Here is a 24,592-nt window from a genome sequence, read left to right as displayed (position 1 = left end):
GTCTTAGCTACTGAAAAAGTCTGCAACAGCTCTTTAAGAGGAAGTCAGTATTTTAACTAAGGAGCTGTAAGTGAACGACTATTGTGTGCTGTCCATTCTGATTCATAGCGACCCTGTACTACAGAATAGAGCTGTTGCACAGGGTTTCCTAGGCTGAAATCCTTACAGGGAGCAGATCGCCAGGTCTTTTAAACCGTGGTGGTATAGTGGTTAAGAGTTTGGGTGCTAACCAAAAGGTCAGCAGTTCAAATCCACCAGGCGCTCCTTGGAAACCCTCTGGGGCAGTTCTGCGCTTGTTTTACAGGGTTGCTATGAGTGAAATCAATTTGATGGCAGTGGTTTTTTTTTTTTTTTTTTTTTTTTTTTTTTTTTAAGTGGTGGTTTCAAACCACCTGCCTGTTAGCAGCCCAGCACTTAACCGTTGCACCATCAGGGCACCTTGGACGACTATAGCTGAGCAGTAAATTAAGCCAATTCCAACAATCCTTAACAATTGGAGCTTTCATATTGAAAATGTAGAATGATTTCAAAATTGGTCCTCTGATATTTGAATGCCTTGAAAGGGGAAACTTTCTACCCTTAGAGAAGAAATGCTTTCATAGTTTTGTGATTCCAAGCGTTAGGGCCAGTGTTTTACAGGAGTGTAAATGTCCTTGGAGAGACATCTGGAAAATACTGAAATTAGGGCTACACAGGGGTGAAAGATTATGTAACAGTGGGATGACTGATGGCTAGCTCTTGATTACGTTTGGAGTGGTCAAATAGGAATAGGCATAAATGAAAATATCAAAAGCCATGGTATAAGCAACAGAAACATTCATAGCTTCATTGCGTCCACAGTTTGCCAGATGTTGAGCATGAAGAGTATAGATAGCGACACATACATAATATTCGTTAATAATACAACCATGATTAAGTCCTCTCCGACCGCGCGAGGGTGAATCCCGGAACTTTTCTGCTGGGACTCCTTTGCGGGAGGGACCGGAAAAAGGGGTGGATCCTTTCTGTCGCGATGTTGGGAGGCCGCTGTCTGAGCTCGTCTAGGGATCGCTTTTTAGGAGTGTTTGGGTCTGGATGCTGGCGCACACTGGCCGACTGCCCCTGCCTAACCTCGCCGGGTGAGTGTGTGGGGGTCCCTCACGCAATCCACAGTGCGGGGCGGGGCGGAGGGGGGCCGGCGGTGCTGCGCAGGCGCGGAGGAGTGCCTCGGACGGTTCTGGGCTCCATCAGCGCACAACCTACGGCTTCTGTTCCGGCCGTTAATCCCGGTGGAACACCCCTCCACTTCTCAAAGGCGAGGGAAAAAGTTGAAGACCAGGTCCTGCCGGGGATAGGCTCTGATCGCGGGCCTCCACCTTGCATCGAACGACCTTCACCTGATCTTGGTTGAACTTGCAGCCCCGGGGCCGGCGATCCACTTTATGTCGGCGGGAGTCTCTTGGTCGTGCTTCGTTTTTTTGCGGGGGCTGGAAAGTCGCACGAGCTGCTGTTTCATAATTATATCGGCAGTTAAGATCAAGAAAATAATCACACTGAACTTGGTGCTTAGAGGCGACAGTCTGATTATTACACGAAAGTCATTTAACACGTACTGAATGTCAGGAGGAAACCCTGGTGGTGTAGTGGTTAAGTGTTTGGCTAACCAAAAGGTCGGCAGTTGGAATCCACCAGGCGCTCCCTGGAAACCCTATCGGGCAGTTCTGCTCTGTGCTGTACGGTCGCTATGAGTCGGAATCGACTCGGCAGCAGTCGATGTTTACGGGTGTATGTCAGGAACCGTTTTTTAGGCACTGGGTATTTAAAAACGAATGATACCTCAAGAATCTCTTTTTTAAAAAAACTCAATTTGCATTCACCCCCCAAAATCTGGAAATAGTTCTGTATTATTTTAAAATTTCGGATTATAACAAGGAATGTGTTTACTGGGAAATGTTCAGGAAAAGAAAGTGTAAAGAAGGTGATTATCTCCATCACAAATAATCACTTAAAATTTTGTTGTATCTCTGTTCCCTCTATATATCACAATCTGTGTTTACAAGTTCCTTATATAATACAGATGACAATTTGAACTAGGTCTTAAAAGGTAGTTCAGATACAGTTGGTGGAAGAGAGATTTACTTGAGCAAAACCCCAGAAGTACAAATATCTGTATTAATAAATAGAAACTTTTGAGAATATTGAAATGGCCTGGGACCAGGCTGTGATGGGCCTATTAAAAAAATAATAATAATAAAAAACATAAAGAATGGAGAAGAAAAATGTGCAGAGACTGTGAAAAGGCAAGACATGAAATATAAATGGCCATTAAAATTAAGAAAGGTTGCTTAACCACACACATGGTAAAATAAACTTTACACTGAGATACCATTTTTACCTGTTGGATTAGCAAAGATAAAAATGTTTCATAGCTCATTGTGTTGGTGGAAATGTGGGGAAACCAGCACTAGACTTTCTAAGATATTGCCCATGGGGCTGCAAAGAACGTCCATGGGTGGCAGTTACAAGCTTACAAACATACACAGCAATTCTTGAGACTTTACCAACAGGTACACTCAAACATATATGAAATTACCCATGTAATTCAATCTCAGGTTTTTAGTAAGCAAAAAATTGGAAATAAATGTCCATCAATAGGAGACTGCTTAAATTATGGATTACCATGTAGCTGTAAAGAAAAAATAGGAAGCTCTTTATGCTAACCAAAAGACCGGCGGTTCAGATCCACCAGCCACTCCTTGGAAGCCCTATGGGGCAGCTCTACTCTGTCCTATAGGGTCCCTGTGAGTTGTAATCAACTTGATGGGAGTTGGTTTGGTTTGGATTTGGTTATAGTCTGTAATGAAATAGTCTCCAAGACAGGTAAGTAAAACAATGTGCCGAAGAACATACATTGTGCTACACTTTGTATAAAATAAGAGAGAAATGGATTCAAAAAATGGTTGCATGTGCATAAAACATCTCTGGAAGCATACACAAAAATTTGGTAACATTGGTTGCCTCCAGAGAGGGAAACTGGATGACTAGAGTTAGGGACAGGAGAAATACTTTGTAATGAGCTACTTTGTACTTTTTAATAAATAAAGAAACTTTTTATTTTGAAATAAGACTCATAAGAAGTTGCAAACATAGATTTATGGGTTGAATTATGTTCCCCAAAAATGTGTTATAAATCCTAACCTCCATGCCTGTGGTTATAAGCCCATTTGGGAATGAGCTATCTTTTTTAAGTTAACGAAGCAGCGTTAGGCATTTTGAGTCCATTTCTTTGAGATGTAAAAGAGATTAAACAAGGAGCAGACCAGAGACAGAGGAAGAGAGATGCTGAGCCACATGAAGATTCCCAGGAGCGGAAGCTCAGAAGAGGCAAGGACCTTCCTCCAGAGTTAACAGAGAAAGCCTTCCCCTAGAGCCGGCAGCCTGAATTTGGACTTCTAGCCTCTTAAACTGTGAGAAAGTAAATTTCTGTTTGTTAAAGCTCTCAGTTGTGGTATTTCTGTTATAGCAGCACTAGATAAGTAAGACAATAGTTACCTAATACTTCAGCCAGCCTTCCTCAGGAATGCCATCTTACATAACCATAGTACACTGTCAAAGCCAGGAAATTGACACTGGTACAATACTATTAACTAAACTACAGATCTTATTTGGATTTCACTACCTTCTATATAAGGAGCCCTGGTGGTGTAGTGATTAAAGAACTTGGCTGCTAATCAGCAGTTGGAACCCACCAACTGCTCCGCAGGAGAAAGATGTGGCAGTCAGTTTCAGTAAAGATTTACAGCCTTGGAGGCCCTATGGGGCAGTTCTATTCTGTCCTATAGAGTGACTATGAGCCTGAATTGACTCAACAGCACACAACAGCAATGGTTAATGCAGGAGCCCTGGTGGTGCAGTGGTTAAGCACTAGGCTGCTAACTGAAAGTTTGTTGGTTCCAATTCACCCAGTGGCTCTGCAGGAGAAAGTCCTGGCGATCTGCTCCAATAAAGACTACAGCCAAGAAAACCCTATGGGGCAGTTCTGCTCTGTCCTGTAGGGTTGCTATGAGTTGGAGTCCACTGGACAGCACCCAACAGCAACGATTAGTGTAGCCGACAGCAACAACAATGGTTAATGATATTGAACATTTCTTCATGTGCTTATTTGCCATCTTTATATCCTCTCTGAAGTATCTCTTTATATCTTTTGCCCATTTATAATTGGATTGCTTGTGGAGTTTTTGTTTTTACTCATTTGTTTATTTTTACAGTTGAATTTAGAGTTCCTTATATATTCTAGGTATAAGACCTTTGTGGGGTATGTGTTTTACAGATATTTCCTCCCAACCTGTGACTTGTCTTTTCTCTTTCTTGACAGGGCCTTTTACAGAACAAAAATTTACAATTTTGACTCAGTCCAGTTTATCAAGTTTTTCTCTTGTGGATTTTACTTTTGGTATTATGTGTAACAGCTCTTTGTCCAACCTTAGGCCATGAATATTTTCCTCCATATTTGCTTCTAAAAGTTTTGTGGTTTTGGAATTTTGCATTTAGATCTGTGATTCATTTTTAGTTCATTTTTGCACAAGATACGAGACTTACGTTGAAGTTCTTTTTTTTTTTTTTGTCAATGGAAGTCCAGTTGTTTCAACACCGTTTATTGAAAAGGCTGTTCTTTCTCCGTTGGATTGCCTTTGCACCTTTTTCAAAAATCAGTTAGGTGAAGTTGCATGGGTCTGTTTCTGGACTTGCTCCTGTTCCATTGGTCTGTGTGTCTGTCACTCCTCTAATCCCACACTGTTTTGATTACTGTAGCTATATAGTCTTAAAATTGGGTAGTGTGTTTCCTGCAGCTGAATTTTTCTTTTTCAGTATTGTTTAGCTCTTCTGTTTCTTTTGCCTAACTATTTAAGTTTTAGAATCACCTTGCCTCCCAAAACCCAGTGCCCTCTCTACAAAAAAACAGAAGGAAAAGCTGTTGGGATTTTGATAGATCAATTTGGGGATAACTGACATCTTTACTATGTTGAATCTTCCAATTTATGAACACAGCCTTTCTCTTCATTTCTTATGTCTTTGCTATCTTTTGTCAGCATTTTATAATTTTTAGCACATAGATCCTGTACCAAAAAAACAAACCAAACCATTGCTGTCAAGTAGATTATATCTCATGGTGACCCTGTATGTGTCAGAGTACAACTGTGCTCCATAGGGTTTTCTTTCTTTTTTATTGTGCTTTGGGTGAAAGTTTACAGCTCAAGTTAATTTCTTATGCAAAAATTTATACACGTACTGTTATGTGACCTAGTTGTAATCCCTGTAATGTCACAGCACATTCCCCCTTTCCACCCTGGGTTTCCCATGTCCATCCAACCAGCTCCTGTCCCTTCCTGCCTTCTCATCCTGCCTCTGGACTCACCAAAGTAGGATACAGAACATTTTCTTAATAAACTTTGTTATGCCAGTAGACCTAGATGTCCCCTGAAACCATGGTCCCCAGACCCCAGCCCCAGCTACTCTGTCCCTCAAAGTGTTTGGTTGTGTTCAGGAAACTTCTTAGCTTTTGATTTAGTCCAGTTGTGCTCACTTCGCCTATATTGTGTGTTGTCTTTCCCTTCACCTAAGATGACTCTTGTCTGCCATATAGCTAGTAAATTCCCCTTTCTCTCCCTCCCCATCCTCATAACCATCAGAGAACGTTTTCTTCCGTGTTTAAACTTTTTGAGTTCTTATAATAGTGGTCTCATACGATATTTGTTCTTTTGTGACTGACTAATTTCATTCAGCATAATGCCTTCCAGATTCATCCATGTCGTTAGATGTTTCTTGGATTCATTATTGTTCTTTGTTCTTTATCGTCACGTAGTATTCCATTGTATGTATGTACCATGATTTGTTTATCTGTCTGTTGGTGGGCACCTAGGTTGTTTCCATCTTTTTGTGTGAAAAGTACTGCAGCGAACATGGGTGTGCATATATCTGTTCAAGTTAAGGCTCTTATTTCTCTACGATATATTCCAAGGAGTGGGATTGCTGGATCGTTTGGTACTGTTATTTCTAGATTTTTAAGGAAGTACCAAATCAATTTCCAAAGTGGTTGTACCATTTTACATTCCCACCAGCAGTGCATAAGTGTTCCAGTCTCTCCACAACCTCTCCAACATTTATTGTTTTGTGTTTTTTTGGATTAGTGCCAGTCTTGTTGGGGTGAGATGGTATCTCACTGTAGTTTTGATTTGCATTCCTCAAAAAAAAAAAAATTTTTTTTTTTTTTTGATGGCTAATGATCGTGAACATTTCCTCATGTATCTGTTAGCTGCCTGAATGTCTTCTTTGGTGAAGTGCCTGTTCATATCCTTGGCCATTTTTTAATTGGGTTATTTGTCTTTTTGTTGTTGAGGTTTTGCAGTGTCTTGTAGATTTTAGGAAACCCTGGTGGCATAGTGGTTAAGTGCTACGGCTGCTAACCAAAGGGTCAGCAGTTCGAATCCATCAGATGGTCCTTGGAAACTCTATGGAGCAGTTCTACTCTGTCCTATAGGGTCACTATGAGTCGGAATTGACTCGACAGCACCGGGTTTGGTTTGGTTTGGTTTTGTAGATTTTAGAGATTAGACCCTGATCGAATATGTTGTAGCCAAAAATTTTTTCCCCGTCTGTAGGTTGTCTTTTCACTCTTTTGGTGAAGTCTTTTGATGAGCATAAGCATCTGTTTTTTACAAGGTCCCAGTTACCTAGTTTCCCTTCTGGTGTTTGTGCATTGTTAGATATGGTTTATATTCTGTTTATGCCATGTATTAGGGCTCCTAGTGTTGTCCCTACTTTTTCTTCCATGGTCTTTATCATTTTAGATTTTATATTTAGGTCTTTGATCCATTTTGAGTTAGTTTTTGTACATGGTGTTAGGTATGGGTCTTGTTTCATTTTTTTTTTTTTTTGCAGATGGACATCCAGTTATGTCAGCACCATTTGTTAAAGTGACCGACTTTTCCCCATTTAGTGGACTTTGAGCCTTCATCAAATACCAGCTGCTCATAGGTGAATGAATTTACCTCTGGATTCTCAGTTGTGTTGCATTAGTTTGTGTATCTGTTATTGTACCAGTACCAGGCTGTTTTGACAACTGTGGCGGTATAATAGGTTCTAAAATCAGGTAGTGTTAGGCCTCCCACTTTGTTCTTGTTATTCAGTGATGCTTACTTATCCAGGGCCTCTTTCCTTTCCTTCCCTTTCTCCATCTCATTAAAAAATATTATTGGAATTTGGATCAGGATTGCATTGTATCTGTAGATTGCTTTAGGTAGAACTGACATTTTCACAATGTTGAGCCTTCCTATCCATAAGCATGGTATATTTTTCCATTTATGTGGTCTCTTTTGGTTTCTTGCAGTAGTGTCTTGTAGTTTTCTTTGTATGGGTCTTTTATGTCTCTGGTTAGATGTATTCTTAATTATTTTATTTTCTTGGGGACTATTGTAATTGGTATTGATTTGGTGATTTCCTTTTTGAAGTTCTCTTTGTTGATGTAGAGGAATCCAACTAATTTTTGTATGTTTATCTTGCATCCTGATACTTTGCTGAATCTTCTATTAGTTCCAGTAGTTTTCTTGTGGATTCTTTGGGGTTTTCTGTGTAAGACCATATCATCTGCAAATGGGGATACTTTTACTTCTTCCTTACCAATGTGGATGCACTTTATTTCTTTTTCTTGCCTTATTGCTCTGGCTAGGACCTCTAGCACAGTATCGAATAAGAATGGTGATAAAGGGCATCCTTGTCGGGTTCCCATTCTCAAGGGGAATGATTTCAGACTCTCTCTGTTTAGGATAATGTTGGCCATTGGCTTTGTAAAATGCCCTTTACTATGTCAAGGAACTTCCTTGCTGCTCCTATTTTGCTGAGAGTTTTTATCATAAATTGTTGTTGGACTTTGTCAAATGCCTTTTCTGCATTGATTGATAAGATCATGTGGTTCTTATCTTTTGTTTTATTTATATGATGGATTACATTGATTGTTTTTCTAATGTTGACCCATCCCTTCTGAATTCCACTTCGTAATGATGAATTATTTTTTTGGATGTGTTGTTGAATTCTGTTGGTTAGAATTTTGGTGAGCATTTTTGCATCTGTGTTCATGAAGCATATTGGTCTGTAATTTTCTTTTTTTATGGTGTCTTTATGTTGTTTTGGTATCAGAGTTATGCTGGCTTCATAGATTGAGTCCGGGAGTATTCCATCCTTTTCTATGCTCTGAAATACCTTTAGTAGTAGTGGTGTTAACTCTTTGAAAGTTCGGCAGAATTCTCCAGTGAAGCCATCATGGCCAGGGCTTTTTTTTTTTTTTTTGAGGACTTTTTTTTATTGCCTCTTTAGCCTCTTTTGCTATAGGTTTGTTTAGTTTTTCTGTTAGTTTGTGTCTTGGGTTGTTATCTGATATTATTGATTCTCTAGCCGGAAGACTCCCTTTAGAATTTTTTGTAATTTTGGTTTGGTTTTTACAAATTTCCTTAACTTCTGTTTGTCTGGAAATGCCCTAATTTCAGCTTCATATTTGAGAGACAGTTTTGCTGGATATATAATTCTTGGCTGGCAATTTTTTTCCTTCAAGGCTTTATATATGTCATCCCATTGTCTTCTTGACTGCATGGTTTCTGCTGAGTAGTCAGAGTTTAGTTTAATTGGCTCTCCTTTGTGGGTGACTTTTCATTTATCCCTAGTCACTCTTAAAATTGTCTCTATTTTTGGTTTGGCAAGTTGGATTATAATATGTCTCGATAACTTTCTTTTGGGGTTCAGTGAGCTTCTTGGGTAGGTATCTTCTCATCCTTCGTGATAATCGGAAATTTTCTGCCGGCAAATTTTCAACAATTCTCTCTGTATTTTCTGTTATCCCCCACCCATTTTGGTACTCCAATCACTCATCAGTTATTCCTCTTGATAGAGTCCCACATAATTCTTAGGGTTTCTTCATTTTCTAAAGTCCTTTTATCTGATTTGTCCTCAAATAAATTGGTGTCAAGTGCATTATCTTCCATCTCACTAATGCTGCCTTCCATTGCCTCATTTCTGCTCCTATGACTTTCTGTTGAGTTGTCTAATTCTGAAATTTTATTGTTAATCTTCTGGATTTCTATTTGCTGTCTCTGTGGATTCTAGCGTCCTGTTAAATTTGTCATTCTGCTCTTATTTACCTTTCCTGAATTCCTCTGTTGCTTTGTCTCTATGTTCCTTGGCTTGGTCTGAGTTTTGCCTGATCTCCTTCTTGATTTCTTGAAGAGCTCTGTGTATTAATCTTTTGAATTCCACCTCTGGTAATTCTAAGACCTGATCTTCCTTTGGGAGGTTTCCTGGTTCTTCTTTTTTTGTTTTTTGGTCACTTGCTGGGGCCATCATGGTCTGCCTCTTTATGTGATTTGATATTGACTTTTGTCTTCAAGCCATCAGTAAGTTATTGTATTTATTTATTTTGTTTTCTTACTGTGTGCTAGCTTCTTGTTTTGATATATCCAGATAGGCTGGGTGTGTGAGCAACATTGATTAGTGTTGTCTTTGAAGCTCTCACATCCTGTCACCAGGTGATTAGAGATGCTACTAGGTATTTGAGCCCAAGAATTTGTTTACTTTTCTTGTGTGGCTTCAGCTCAGGTGTCCAGATTGTCGGCCACTAAGTATGTGGTGCAGGCTCTGACGTACAGTCCTAGACGAGCAGGGCTACGTAAGGGTGACTAGAGCAGGCACAGATATCTGGCTGCAGTAAGAGGTTATGTGCTGAGCAAAGCAGGGGGCTGATGGCTGTCCCTGACTGCCTAAGTGGAAGGGGTGTCCCTGTCCCTTAGAGCATGTAGGTGGGTGGGTTTGGCAGCCGGAATTTGAGGACCCAATGCTGTTGACTGTAAGAACTGGGAGACACCACTTATTCTCAGACCTCTGTCATGGGTGGCTAGGTGGAATGGGTAAAGCTGCCAGTCCTCAGATGTGGGTAGGTGAGGACCCTGCTTAATGGGCTTGGTGGTGTCAAATGCCACGAATCTAGCTGTTGCAGTTGAGAACAGGCTTCGGGTATATACCCTGTTGTACTATGCTAGTGAGTGCCTATACTGCTGAATGGCCCCACACAGGTCTAGGTGGGGTGAAAGACATTCAAAGTATGTGGACCCCTTATGCCTGTGCCTAGGCAAAGGGGCTGTGCCTGCCCTGAGTTCCTGGCTTAGGGAGCATGGCAATTTTTTAAAGCCATGAGACTGGTTTGGGCACAGCTAGTCCTGAGCTTCCAGCATAGGGAACTGCCAGTTTCATTTTGTTTGTTTGTTCATTTATTTGTTCCTCCCCCCAACCAAAGCTGGAAGAATGGCTTGGGCACGATGGGTCCCACTTCCGGCCTAGGGTGCGTGGCAACCTCTGAACACTGCTGGACAGGCACCAGAGCAGAGCGGGGAGGGGGCCGGTGAGGGGAAGAGAGGCACTTCTCCATCATGAAAGTCCCAAAGGGGAAAGGGTTATTTTGATCCCACATGGTAGGTTAGACACTTGCTCTTAAGTTGCACAGATACAGCGCTGCTTCCCCTTGGTACTGGAGGCTTGTGTAGACTCTCCACCACTTAGTTTCTCCTGATGTGGTAAAACATGTCCCGAGCACTACTGCTTGCCTCAGCCCATGTTCACCAAACAATCCAGACTTCAGGGTGCTGGCTAGGTCAGGTCTGGCACTTCTTTGCTGCTTCTGAACTGTCTCTGTCTCCCCATGCCTCTCAGTCCAACTCCTGAACTTTGTCTTTAATGTTCAGGGCTCCTAGATAGTCATATATAATTGATTCACTTGGTTTTTCAGGTCTTTGTTGTAAGAGGGGCCACCATCTTGGCCCCACTTTCCATAGGGTTTTCAGTGGCTGTAATCTTATGGAATTAGATCACCAGGCCTTTCTTCTGTGGTATCCCTGGGTGGATTTGAAACAATCTTGTACATATTTTGTTATATTTGTATAACAATAAAATTATTTCATTCTCTTTAGAATGATTTTAAATCATATGTCAGTTTGAATTTTGCTTTGCAGTTGCTCATTGTTAGTATATAGAAACATGATTGATTTTTTTTGTGTGTGTGTTGACCTTGTACCCTGCGACCTTGCTAACTTATTTTTTTATTCCTTCAGATTTTCTGTGTAGGCAGTCATGTTAACTGCAAATGAGGATGCTTATTTCTTCCTTTCCATTCTATATGCCTTTTGTTTTCTTTTCTTGCCTTATTGCACTGGATAGTACTTTTAGTACTATGTTGTCTAGAAGTGGTGAGAGTGGACATGCTTGCCTTATTCCTGTTTTTAGAGGGAAAATACTTAGTCTTTCACCACTGAGTATCATGTGAACTCTAGGTATTTAGTACAAATTCTATTAGATCGAAGAAGTTCTATTCTTCATTTGGTGAGAGTTTTTCATCATAAATGGGGTAGATTTTGTAAAATGCTCTGTCTGCATCAGTCAGTATGATTGTGTGGCTTTCTTTAGATTGTTAATATGGTGGATTACTTTAATTGATTTTCTAATATTGAACTAGTGCTGCATAGCTGGAATATATCCCACTTGGTTGTGCTTTATTATTTTTATACATTGCTGGACTGTGTAGCTAATATTTTGTTGAGAACTTTTGTGTATGTTTATGTAGTTTTCTTTTTCTGTTCTGTGTCTGGTTTTTATATCGTAGTCATGCTGGCTTCATAAAATGGATTGGGAAGTATTCCTGCTCTTCTCTTTTCTGGAAGAGATTACGTAGAACCGGTTGTTACTTTTTCTTTGGGACAGTTCCTGAGCCTGGAGATTTATTTTTCAAAGAGTTTTAAATTATGAATTCAGTTTTTTAAATAGTTATAGGACTATTCAGGTTATCTATATTATTTTGCATGTGTGTTGGTAGTTTGTTTTTCCAAGGAATTAGTCCATTTTATCTATGTTGTAGAATTTCTGTGCATAGAGGTTTTTTTTTGTTTGTTTTAGTATTCTCTTACTATCCTTTTTGGTGTCTGTCAGGTCTGTTGTGATATCTTCTCTTTAATTTATGATTGGTTGGATTGGCAATTTAGGTCTCTTTCTGTCTTTGTTATTCTTATTGGAGGTTTATCAATTTCGTTTACCTTTTCAAAGAACCTACTTTTGGTTTGATTAATTCTTCTCTGTTGTTTTCCTGTTTTAAATTTTTGCTTTTATCTTTATCATTTCCTTCCTTCTGATTGCTTTGGTCTTATTTTGCTCTCTCTTTTCTTGTTTCTTGAGGTTGACGCTTAGATTGTTAATTTGAGACCTTTGTTGTTTTCTAATATGAATATCTGGTACTATAAATTTTCCTTAAAGTACTGCTTTAGCTGCACCCCACAGAGTCTTATATATTGTATTTTCCTTTTAAGTTAGTTCAATAAAAAAAAAAATTTTTTTTTTTTTTTTTAAATTATGAGTCTTTCTGTTTGACTCATGGATTGTTTACAAGTGTGTTATTTTATTTCCAAGTGTTTGAAGCTTTTCATGTTATCTTTCTATTATTTATCTCTAGTTTGATTCCATTATAGTCAGAGAATATACTTTGTATGTTTCACTTCTTTTAAAGTTGTGAAGATTTGTTTTATGTCCCAGGATATGGTCTATTTTTATGAATGCCTCATGCATTCTTGAAAAAATGTATATTCTGTTGTTGTTTAAGTGGAGCGTTTTATAAATTTCAATTAGATCTTAGTGGTTGATAGTGTTGTTCAGTTCTTCTGTATCTTTGCTGATTCTCTGTCTAGCAATTCTACCAGTTACTAGAGAGTGGTGGTGAAGTCCCCAGCTGTAGTTTTTGATTTGTCTGTTTCTAGTTTTGTCAGTTTTTTGTTTCATGTGTTTTTATATTCTATTGTTTGTTTTCTTGGTGGATGGTCCCTTTAATCATGATGCAGTGTCCTCTTTGTCTCTGGTAATATTCTTTGGAGTCTACTTTGTCTACATGTTTATTAAACGAATGTTCTGCAGCAGAGTAACCTGTTCATAAAGCAAGTCGCTATGTGTTAGTTTGAACATGCAGACTGGGTTAGTGTGGATTCCAAGATGTATGTATGTGTATATACGTGTGTACCTGTGTGTTGTATATAGTACATAACAATGTATATACACATAAAATATATATTTTTTTATTTTGTGAAGAATATCGAGCATATGTATAAATCAATTTCAGGTAGCTAACATGTAATTGACAGAATTTGAACTGGTTTTTACAAATAATATCAGAATTAATATTACCCTAGTTTAAGAGGTAGCATAGTTTTTATTTGAATATCATTTTTTATGATTTTGTGCAGCACAATGTGATTGCAAAAACTAATGTCATAATAATTTTTTACTTACATGTTACTTATTTTTGCTAGTTATAGTTTTGGAAATGTCTGGTTAGAGAAAGATGGTACAAGACTTTTATTTTTTAGGGTAAAATCCAAAATTAAGGAGAAAATTCTTTTGTTTATCAATTGTCGTATAACATAGTATTGCCATTTTTTTTTTTATAGTATTGCCATATAAAATACTTTTTTCAGTTACGTTAGTATCAGGGATTCATGTACTTATTACATGTACATATAATTTTTTTCAGCTTATTTAGAGAATCATCTTAGTTGGACTGTTCAAATCAAACGATGGGTTTCCTATAGGATGACCTTTGCCTATTTGAATAAAATGAAAAGTTACAGGTGAGTGTGTTTATTACTATGATAAATATTTACAGAATTATATGCAACAGTAGTTTAGTAATGATTGTGTTTAATCAACCTTGTCAGTATATAATAGCTCATGTGCTTTGATTAAGGTTGATTTTACTTATTTAAATATTTTTAACTAATTTACCTTCAACAGCTTTTAAATTTGAAAAATTTTAAGCCCACAGAAGTTGATATAATAATACAACCTATATCCAAAAACCAAAAAACCAAACCCATTGCGGTCGATTTGATTCCGACTCATAGCAACCCTATAGGACAGAGTAGAATTGCTCCACAGGATTTCCAAGGAGTGGTTGGTGGATTCAAACTGCCAACCTTTTGGTTAGCAGCTGAATGCTTAACCACTGCACTACCAGGGCTCCCGGTATACATCCAGTACACAGAAATTCAGAGATGGATTTTATTTTTAATATAAATTCATATTACTTGGAAAAGTACTGTTACTTCGTCATCCTTATGACAAGATGCAAATAATTCAGTGCTTGTTAGGTACAACAAAAATATGGCAAGAGGGATAAGTATATCTAGGTAGTAATATTGAACCAAAATAATGTCTATTTGTATTTTATAAACTAATTTATAACCTTGTGAAAAATTCTGCATAGTGTTGAGACTTGAGCTCTGTTTTCCAAGTGCATGCTCCTACTGTTCTCTTAAACAAGCTCCTTTGAGACTGGATGAGTGAAATCATTTGCAGTCACTTACTGTTATCTATTGTAAGTTTGTTTTTTTTTTATTTTATTATTTTTTTTTATTGTAAGTTAGTCCTTCATCACTGAGGCTTGCATTAAGCATGAAAAAGAAGGGTAATATTCATGAGATAATATAAATATTAGAGCAGAATGAATGGTAAGTATTTTGTTACATGTATATTTACCACAATAAAAAAAGAAAAATAACATTTCAATCTTGAAAGGATAAAAAGTAGTGAATATAGAATTTAGTCTGCATGTATAGCTAAGAAAGATGGTAAAAAATTGAATGGCATTAGCTTTTCTAACTTAACAACTTATTCTTTTACCCAAGTAGACCTTTGGAGGAGTTCCCATAATGTACTGTGCAGTGGAACTGGGTATAGAATCTGTCCAATCCCTGTTTAGTCCCTTTTTAATCCCATTTGATTAAAAAATGTTTTTAAAGCAAAGTATATACTTTTCTGGACCTTCTCCTTCATATTATTCATTCAACAAACGTTTCCTGAGTACTGACTGTATTCCAGGAACTCGGCTAGTCACTAGGGATAAAATGGTGAGCGAGATAATCCCTCCTTGCTCTCATAGTGCTTATGGTCTACAGGGGAGGTAAACGTGGCCAAATGATCACACAGCCCCATGAAGAAGTACAAAGTAATGTACAAGTTAAAATACGGGAACATGATGCAGTTTTGTGCATTAAAGAAGACTTCTTAGATAACATTCCATTTAAGCTAAGATCTGAAGGATGAGAAAGAATTAATTAGATGTGTGTGGAGGGCAGCGTGAGAAAATGGAAAGAATGTTTTAGACAGAGGGATCAACATACACAAAGTGCCTCAGGAAGGAGCCAGTGTGACCAGTTCAAAGAACTGAAAGAAGGCCTGCATGGCTGGAGTGGGGGGATGAGGAGAGTAGTGGGAGATGAGTTTAGAGAGGGAGGAAATAAAGGACTAAATAATTCAGAGCTTTGTAGGCCATGCTGAGTATTTTGGTATTTTTCCTAAACCAAACCCATTGTGGTCGAGTCAAGTCCGACTCATAGCAACTCTATAGGACAGAGTAGAACTGCTCCATAGAGTTTCCAAGGAGCAGCTGGTGGATTCAAACCGCTGACTTTTGGATAACAGCCATGGAACACCATAGCTCTTAACCACCGTGTCTCCAGGGCTCCGTTTTCCGTAAGGGCACTGGGAAAACATGGAAACATTTTAAGCAGGAAAATAACATTATCAAATTATTTTTCCAGAATGATCACTCTGGATGCATCCTGGAGGACAGATTGGAGGGGGATGAGGTAGGAAGCAGCCAGTCTTCTAATTAGAAGACTAGCATAATAGCTCACACAAGAGATGATGGGAGCTTAGACAAGGGTGATAGCAGTAGAAGTAGAGAGAAGCTAGAGGCAACTGGGTTCAAATCCTGGTTCTACCACTTACTGAATCTCTCTGTGCCTCCATTTTCTTATCTGTAAAATTGAGATGATAATAGTACCCATGTCATAGAGTTGTTGGGAGAAATAAATAATATGATGTATGCAAAGCTCTTAAATAGTACCTAGTGTTTAGTAAGTATTCAATAAATAGTAGCTGTTACTATTATTGAAGTGCTTAGGTGGTATAAATGGCTAAAGCACTTGGCTGCTAACTGAAAAGTTAGAGGTCAAGCCACCGAGAGGTGCTTGGGAAGAAAGGCCTGGTGATCTACTTCTGAAAAATCAGCCATTGAAAACCCTATTGAGTACAGTTCTTTTTTTCTCCCAAAATTTAATGTTTATTGATTTGTGTATCTAACATATTTTTTTTTATTGTACTTTAGATGAAGGTTTACAGAGCAGATTAGTTTCTCATTAAACAGTTAATACACATATTGTTTTGTGACATTGGTTGCCAACCCCACGTATGACATGTCAACGCTCTCTGCTTTTCAGCCTTGGGCTCCCCATTACCAGCTTTCCTGTCCCCTCTTGCCTTCTTGTCCTTGTCCTGGGGCTGGTGTGCCCATTTAGTCTCATTCTGTTTTATGGGCCTGTCTAATCTTTGGATAAAGGGTGAATCTCAGGAGTAACTTCAGTACTGAGTTAAAAGAGTGTCCAGGGGCCTATGGAGTACAGTTCTACTTTGATATACATCCAGCCACCGTAAGTTGAAGTTGACTTGATGGCAATTAGTTTTTTTTTTTTTTCTAATTATTATTATTCCTACTAATACTACTACTATTATTATTATTATTAGATGTGACCCATAAGGCCAAGTTTTATAAAGTTCTGTTTAACTTGCTTTGAAAGCAAACTAATTTTTTTTCATCTGTGAATCTACAAATTATAAGCAATGTGATTACAATAAAACTTGATTTTAAAGCATCAAAACTGAGCAATATATATATTTAGAATTTAGTAAATTGTAAATAAGAATATCTTTCCAAATAGTGTATCTAATGTTTCATTTTTAAGAACAGTAGTATTTGCCTGGCTCTTCATTTTGACCCCTTAGGTACCCTGTGACAAGACTCTACAGTACTTCACAAACCACCGTAGACAGCAATGAAGTAAAAACCTTCCGGACCCTGGCTCACAGGTGGTGGGATGAGCAAGGAACATATGCACCTCTTCATTCTATGAATGACCTAAGAGTGCCATTTATTAGGTAACATTCTAGAAACTCTATGTCTTTTAAATACAACTTTTTTAAATAATTCATCTTCTTTTGAGTACATTTGTCTTTTAGTTGATACCTAGGTTCAAAATGCTGCATTTTAAGTTTACTTTGGAAATGCTCTTCAGTGTCCATTGTTTCAAACTATTAATTTTTTTTAAATGTCTCCCAATTTCTAGGCTGCTTTCATAAATTAACTTGAAGTAGTTTTTATGTTAGGAGGATAATTAGAATTAAATCTTTGTGAAAGGAAACTAGGATCTTGTGGCATCAAAGTCATTTTATAGCAAAGGATCTGCAGTGGCCTTTTTTTTTTTTACTGTGCTGTAAGTGAAAGTTTACAAATCAAGTCAGTCTCTCACACGAAAACTTACATACACCTTGCTACACACCCCCAATTACTCTCCCCGTAATGAGACAGCCTGCTCTCTCCCTCCACTCTCTCTTTTTGTGTCCATTTTGCCACCTTCTAACCCCCTCCACCTGCTCATCTCCCCTCTAGGCTGGAGATGCCAACATAGTCTCATGTATCCGCCTGATCCAAGAAGCTCACTCCTTACCAGCATCCCTCTCCAACCCATTGTCCAGTCCAATCCATGCCTGAAGAGTTGGCTTCGGGAATGGTTCCTGTCCTGGGCCAACAGAAGGTCTAGGGGCCAAGACCACTGGGGTCCTTCTAGTCTCAGTCAGACCATGAAGTCTGGTCTTACGAGAATTTGGGGTCTGCATCCCACTGCTCTCCTGCTCCCTCGGGTTCTCTGTTGTGTTCCCTGTCAGGGCACTCATCAGTTGTATCTGGGTACCATCTAGTTCTTCTGGTCTCAGGATGATGTAGTCTCTGGTTCATGTGACCCTTTCTGTCTCTTGGGCTCATAATCGCCTTGTGTCCTTGGTGTTCTTCATTTTCCTTTGATCCAGGTGGGCTGAGACCAATTGATGCATCTTAGATGGCTCTTGCTAGCGTTTAAGACCCCAGACGCCACTCTTCAAAGTGGGATGCAGAATGTTTTCTTAATAGATTTTATTATGCCAAATGACTTAGATGTCCCCTGAAACTGTGGTCCCCAGACCCCTGCCCCTGCTACGCTGACCTTCAAAGCATTCAGTTTATTCAGGAAGCTTCTTTGCTTTTGGTTTAGTCTAATTGTGCTGACCTCCCTGTACTGTGTGCTGTCTTTCCCTTCACCTAAAGTAGTTCTTATCTACTATCTAGTGAATGTCCCTCTCCCACCCTCCCTCCCTCCCCCATCTCATAACCACGAAAGAATGTTTTCTTCTCAGTTTAAACTATTTCTCAATTTCTTATAATAGTGGTCTTTACAATATTTGTCCTTTTGCAACTGACTAATTTCATTCAGTATAATGCCTTCCGACTCCAGGGCACTGGTTTTACTGGGTTTTTATAATGCCTTCCAGGTTCCTCCATGTTATGATATGTTTCACAGATTCCTCACTGTACTTTATCAATGCGTAGTATTCCATTGTGTGAATATACCATAATTTATTTATCCATTCATCTGTTGATGGGCACCTTGGTTCCTTCCATCTTTTTGCTATTGTAAACAGTGCTGCAGTAAACATGGGTGTGCATATATCTGTTCATGTAAAGGCTCTTATTTCTCTAGGATATATTCCAAGGTGTGGGATTGCTGAATCATATGGTAGTTCTATTTCTGGCTTTTTAAGGAAGCACCAAATCAATTTCCAAAGTGGTTGTACCATTTTACATTCCCTCCAGCAGTATATAAGTGTTCCAATCTCTCCACAGCCTCTCCAACGTTTATTATTTAGAGAATGTTCCATGTGCACTAGAAAAGAAAGTATACTTGGTTGCTGTTGGGTGGAGTATCCTGTATATGTCTACGAGGTCAAGTTGGTTGATTGTGGCATTTAGATCTTCTGCGTCTTTATTGAGCTTCTTTCTGGATGTCCTGTCCTCCACTGAAAGTGGTGTGTTGAAGTCTCCTACTATTATTGTGGAGCTGTCTATCTCACTTTTCAATGCTGATAGAGTTTGTTTTATGTATCTTGCAGCCCTGTCATTGGGTGCATAAATATTTATTATGGTTATATCTTCTTGGTGTATTGTCCCTTTAATCATTATATAGTGTCCTTCCTTATCCTTTATGATGGATTTAGTTTTGAAGTGTATTTTATCAGAAATTAATATTGCCACTCCTGCTCTTTTTTGGTTGTTGTTTGCTTGATATATTTTTTTCCATCCTTTGAGTTTTAGTTTGTTTGTGTCTCTAAGTCTAAGGTGTGTCTCTTGTAGGCAGCATATAGATAGATTTTGTTTTTTAATGCATTCTGCCACTCTCTGTCTCTTGACTGGTGCGTTTAGTCCATTTACATTCAGGGTAGTTATGGATAGGCATGAATTTAGTGCTGTCGTTTTGATGTCTTTTTTGTGTGTATTGACAGTTTCTTTTATGTGCTGAGTAGATTTTCTTCATATATTGTCTTTTCCTCATATTTGTTGTTGTTGATTTTGTTTCTGCTGAGTCTCTTTTTTTCCCTTGTATTTTCTTTTGATGAGTAGGATAGTTTGTCTCCTTTGTGGTTACCTTATTATTTACGCCTATTTTTCTAAATTTAAAACTAACTTTTATTTCTTTGTATCGCCATGTCTTCCTCTCCATATGGAAGGTGTATGATTACATTTCTTAGTCCCTCTTTATTATTTTAATGTTGTCCTCTTATATAATAACATCACTGTTAGCTTGTTTTGGGCCTTTTTTTTTTAATAATCTTGCTTTGTTTTTTTTGGATTTCCCTGTCTGGTTGACTTCTGATTGCTCTGCCCAGTGTTCTAGTCTTGTGTTGATACCTGATACTATGGATTTTCTAACCAAAGAACTCCCTTTAGTATTTTCTGTAGTTTTGGTTTGTTTTTTACGAATTCCTGAAACTTGTGTTTATCTGGAAATGTCTTAATTTCACCTTCATATTTAAGAGACAGTATCAATAAAAAAAAAAAAAAAAAATTTTTTATTGATGGATATATGATTCTTGGCAGACAGTTTTTTTCCTTCAATTTTTTAAATATGTCATCCCATTGCCTTTTTGCCTGCATGGTTTCTGCCGAGTAGTCCAAGCTCATTCTTACTGGCTCTCCTTTGTAGGTGACTTTTCGTTTATGCCTCGCTGCTCTTATAATTCTCTCTTTATCTTTGGTTTTGGCAAGTTTGAATATAATATGTCTTGGTGACTTTCTTTTCACACCTACGTTATGTGGAGTTCGATGAGATAGATATCTTCTTATCTTTCACAATATCAGGAAAGTTTTCTGCCAATAAATCTTCAACAATTTTCTCTGTATTTTCTGTTATCCCTCCCTGTTGTGGTACTCCAATCACTCGTAGGTTATTTCTCTTGATAGAGTCCCACATGATGCTTAAGGTTTCTTCATTTTTTTAATTCTTTTATCTGATTTTTCTTCACATATATTAGTGCCAAGTGGTTTATCTTCAAGTTCAGAAATTCTCGCTTCTACTTGCTCAGTTCTGTTCCTCTGACTTTCTGTTGAGTTGTCTAATTCTGTAATTTTATTTAATCTTCTGAATTTCTGATTGCTGTCTGTCTATGGATTTTTCCAGCTTATTAAACTTTTCATTATGTTCCTGAATAATCTTTCTAATTTCAATTGCTTTATCTGTGTTTTCCTTGGATTGTTGTGCGTATTGCCTCATTTCTTTCCTGATGTCTTGAAGGGTTCTGTATATTTAAATTTTTGTATTTTGCGTCTGGTAATTCCAGGAATGCCCTTTCATCTAGAAGATCCCTGGATTCTTTGTTTTGAGAGCCTGTTGAGGTGATCATGGTCTGTTTCTTTATGTGACTTGATATTGACTGTTGTCTCCAAGCCACCTGTAAGTTATTGTATTAATTTATGCTTGCTTACTGTGTTGTAGCTGCTTGCTTTGTTTTGTTTTGGTATACCCCTATGGGTTGCTTGAGTGAGCTAGCTTGATTATTTTCGCCTTTGGAGCTCTGGTGTCCTGTTCCTAGCTGGCTAGAGCTGTTACCAGGTATATCAGTCTAGGAGTCCATTCAGTTTTCTTGTATGAATTCAGCTCAGGTTTCCAGGTAGCTGATCAAGTGTGTGGTACAGGCTCTGTCCTACAGTCTTAGAGGGGCAGGGGGATTGGTGTATATACTGGTATCTGATTGCAGCAGGGGGTCACACTCTGAACAAGGCAGGGGGCTGAGAACCGACCCCCAAGTGTCTCTGAGGAAAACGCGCCCCTGTTCTCCAGAGTGTGCAGGTGGGTGGGTTCTGCAGACGGATCATGGGCACCTAAAGTTTTTGGTTGTAAGGACTGGGAGGTACCAGTTATTCCTGGACCCCTGTCACGGGTGGCTAGGTGACCTGGGTGGAGCTACCAGTCCTTAGGTCCCTAATGTGGGTAGGTGAGGACCTTGTTTAATAGGTAAAGCAATGCCAAACGTCAAACACCCACCTGTCCACTGCACAGCTGAAATGGTTGGAGTCTGCCAACAAGGGCCTATTCTCCCGAAATAGGCCCCCACAGGTCCATGCAGAAGGGAAAGGCGTCAAGGTCCACAGACAGTTTATGCTTGGACAGGAGCTGCTTATGTCCTGAGCTCCCCCCGTTAATGGAGCTAGCAAATTATCTTTTACCCCCAATTATAAATTTTTTCCTTCCCCAAGGTCGGGAGGATGGCTGTAGGTGCTGAACAGGACCTATCTCAGGCCCAGGGATTCAGCCACTGAAGCCGGCTTGGGGGTGGGGGACGCGGTAAAATGTACGCAAGTACTTAGCTTTTGTCAGGAGCGCCGTTCTTCTCCAGTTGTGGAGGTGTGAGTAGGCTGTGAGGCTCCCTGCTTCTCCCTGAGGAAACTGCAGCCGAACGCTAGTATCAGTCCGCCGCCGCTGCCACCGCTTTGGAAATGGTGCCTGAGGGCTCCCCCGCGATTCAGGTCCGGTAACTCCTCTCCACTTCTGAACGGTCTCTTCCTCCCCCTGCCCCTCAGTTCATTGTCTAAGCTTGTCTCTGATGCTCAGGGTTCCCAGCTTGTCACAGATATACTCATTTCACCTGTTTTTTCAGGTCTTTGTTGTAAAGAGGGTTCGTGGGAAGTGTCTGTCTATTCCTCCATCTTGGCTCCACCTCCTCTGCGGTGGCCTTTTTGACCATTGGTAGTTCTGGTAAAGGGAATACTGCTGAGATAGTTCCATCCAACAAATATATATTGAGAACTTACCTTGTGCAGAACTTAGGGGTGACTCTGTAAAAGCTACTAAGATGAACAAAACATAGTTCATGTGCTTCAGGAATTTACAGTTTGCTGTGGGAGATAGAGACAAGGGCTCATCAGGGCTTGAATTTTTAAGAAATTCTTCATTTGTTCATCAGATGCTTTTGAGCAGCCATTATGGGCAAACCACTGTAATAGACACTGAGAATATCAGGCATAGGCTCTGCCCTCAAGGAACTTTCTGATTGATTTTTGCTGGTACATCCAGAACCAGTGTGCCAAGAAGAGAAAATTGGCACCCTTTTTCTTTCCACTGAATTAGTGAATCACTGAAACACTAAGGCAGAGAAAAGCAGGCAATGTTATTCTGTTAGGCTAGATCAGTGGCTTTCAGAGTATGGGCCCTGAGTCAGCAACATCAGTACCCCTGGAAACTCATTAGAAATGCAGATTGGCAGGTCTTACCCTAGACCTACTGAGTCAGAATCTAAAGGTCAGCAATTTGTGTTTTGACAAACCTTCCAGGTGATTCTGATGCAAACTCAAGTTTGAGAACTACATACTCTCTTCTAACACCTTTATGTAGACATCACACTAAAACAGATCACCCAGAGCATTACAAGCTATGGTTAGAAGTTGATATTTAATCTGAGTATAATTGGAAGGCATTGAAGGGAAGTAATATAATCTAAATTATGCTATAAAAGAGTTATTTGGGCTGCTGTGCAAAGAAGGGATCAGACTTCAATAGCGATAAAAAATATTCTTGTTATATATAGTACCAATTTTAATATAAGTATAATTTAAATACAAATATAGTCCCAATTTAAAAGGTTAATTTACAATACCATTAGTTATATATCTACCTGTGCGAGCATGAGGAATCTTTGGGTGGCACAAATGGTTAAGTGCTAGGCTACTAACCAAAATGTTGGTGGTTTGAATCCACCCAGAGGTGCCTCAGAAGAAAGGCCTGGTGTTGTACTTCTGAAAGATCACAGCTATTGAAAACTCTATGGGGTACAGTTCTATTCTAAAATACTTGTGGTCGCCATAAGTGGGAATAGACCTGACCGGCGTCTGGTTTTGGTTTATGTGAATGTGTGTGTGCAGGTGCACATGTTCATGTGCAGTAAAGTATTACTATGATTGTCTTAGAATTACGTTTACTTGATATGAATCCCTGTTTACGTGATCACATGTGAAAATACCTCTAATTTAGAAGATTAAAAGAGACTCAGTTTAGAAGGGAATATAGAGAAATCCTGAAAAACATAGGTCTCCTATCTACTTCTTCTAAACTCTATAAAGTAACCCATTTACTGCTGACATCAAAGGGGTCTATCAAGTGCTGACAACATAGTTAATAGATGTCTCAGGTGCCATGGTCTCTCAAGCAAATAAAATTCTTGTCGTCGTGTGCTATGGAGTTGATTTCGACTCACAGCGACCCTATATGACAGAGTAGAACTGCTCCATGGAGTTTCCTAGGCTATAATCTTTACGGGAGCAGGTTGCAAGATCTTTTCTCCTTCTGAGCCACTGGTAAGTTCAAAGTGTGACCTGCAGTTAGCCCCTGAGCATTTAACCATTGTGCCACCAGGGCTCCTTGCAAATAAAATTGTTAATCTAAACTAGGTTCCTTTATATTATTACTAAAATAATAAATCATAGTTACTACTAGATTATTTCAATTTTACTTTAAACCTCTTTTGATTACTGAAAATATTTCATAAATTAAATATGAGTCATTTAATGTGGAAAATGAAAAAAATTTTTTTATCCAAAAATATCAACTCATTTCAAATGGATGCTTTAATTTCCTTGAAATTATGCACTTTTAAGACTTTTCATTTATAAAATTAATCCTTTGTCTTTGTGTGTTTTGAATTTTTTAAAGAGACAATCTTTTGAAAACGGTTACTGATCACCAGCCAGGAAAACCTTTGTCTGGAATGAAGATTCTCGATGTTGGCTGTGGTGGTGGATTGTTAACTGAAGTAAGAAACTGATATAGCTTTTTCCCATTTTTAACTGGGGAAGAAAAATTTGACAGGGAGTGGGTTTATGCCTCATTGATCTTTTTAACAAACAATATTGTTCACAAAAAAAAATAAGTGTGTATATTTTATTTGTTCACAAAAGTAATACATGTTTTTAATTATTATTTTTAAATCTAGTAATTCTGAAAAATATAGTGATGAGTTTCCTTTTTTTTAAACAAAAATGTAACATAGGTCATTCGAATAACAAAGCTCAGATAACAGGTTTTAGCAATTCTATAATCTCTTCCCTCCCAAGAGATTAGGCAGT

General features: G+C 38.7%; 1 protein-coding gene across 9 annotated transcripts in view; it reads left to right on the top strand.

The window, feature by feature from the left end:
* The first annotated feature begins 373 nt into the window (after positions 1 to 373).
* Positions 374 to 24,592, top strand: part of COQ3 (coenzyme Q3, methyltransferase) — a 37,212-nt gene continuing 12,993 nt past the window's right edge. Inside the window, exons 1-6 of one of the 9 annotated variants that reach the window (XM_064289177.1) lie at positions 1,005 to 1,118; positions 6,919 to 7,014; positions 13,583 to 13,679; positions 16,451 to 16,541; positions 16,894 to 17,046; positions 24,180 to 24,279. In XM_064289177.1, the coding sequence (XP_064145247.1) occupies positions 16,504 to 16,541; positions 16,894 to 17,046; positions 24,180 to 24,279 (291 nt within the window). In that variant the 5' untranslated portion in view covers positions 1,005 to 1,118; positions 6,919 to 7,014; positions 13,583 to 13,679; positions 16,451 to 16,503. Of the gene's footprint in view, positions 1,119 to 1,158; positions 3,447 to 6,918; positions 7,015 to 13,582; positions 13,680 to 15,650; positions 15,699 to 16,450; positions 16,542 to 16,893; positions 17,047 to 24,179; positions 24,280 to 24,592 lie in introns of those variants that run through there. The other 8 variants (XM_064289171.1, XM_023543595.2, XM_064289174.1 and 5 more) reach the window with 8 other exon arrangements.

This window comes from Loxodonta africana, chromosome 1 (genome assembly GCF_030014295.1).
Source record: "Loxodonta africana isolate mLoxAfr1 chromosome 1, mLoxAfr1.hap2, whole genome shotgun sequence".
NCBI classification, from domain to species: domain Eukaryota; kingdom Metazoa; phylum Chordata; class Mammalia; order Proboscidea; family Elephantidae; genus Loxodonta; species Loxodonta africana.
Note: the sequence above shows the minus strand (reverse complement) of the source record. Positions and strands in the feature narration are given on the sequence as shown.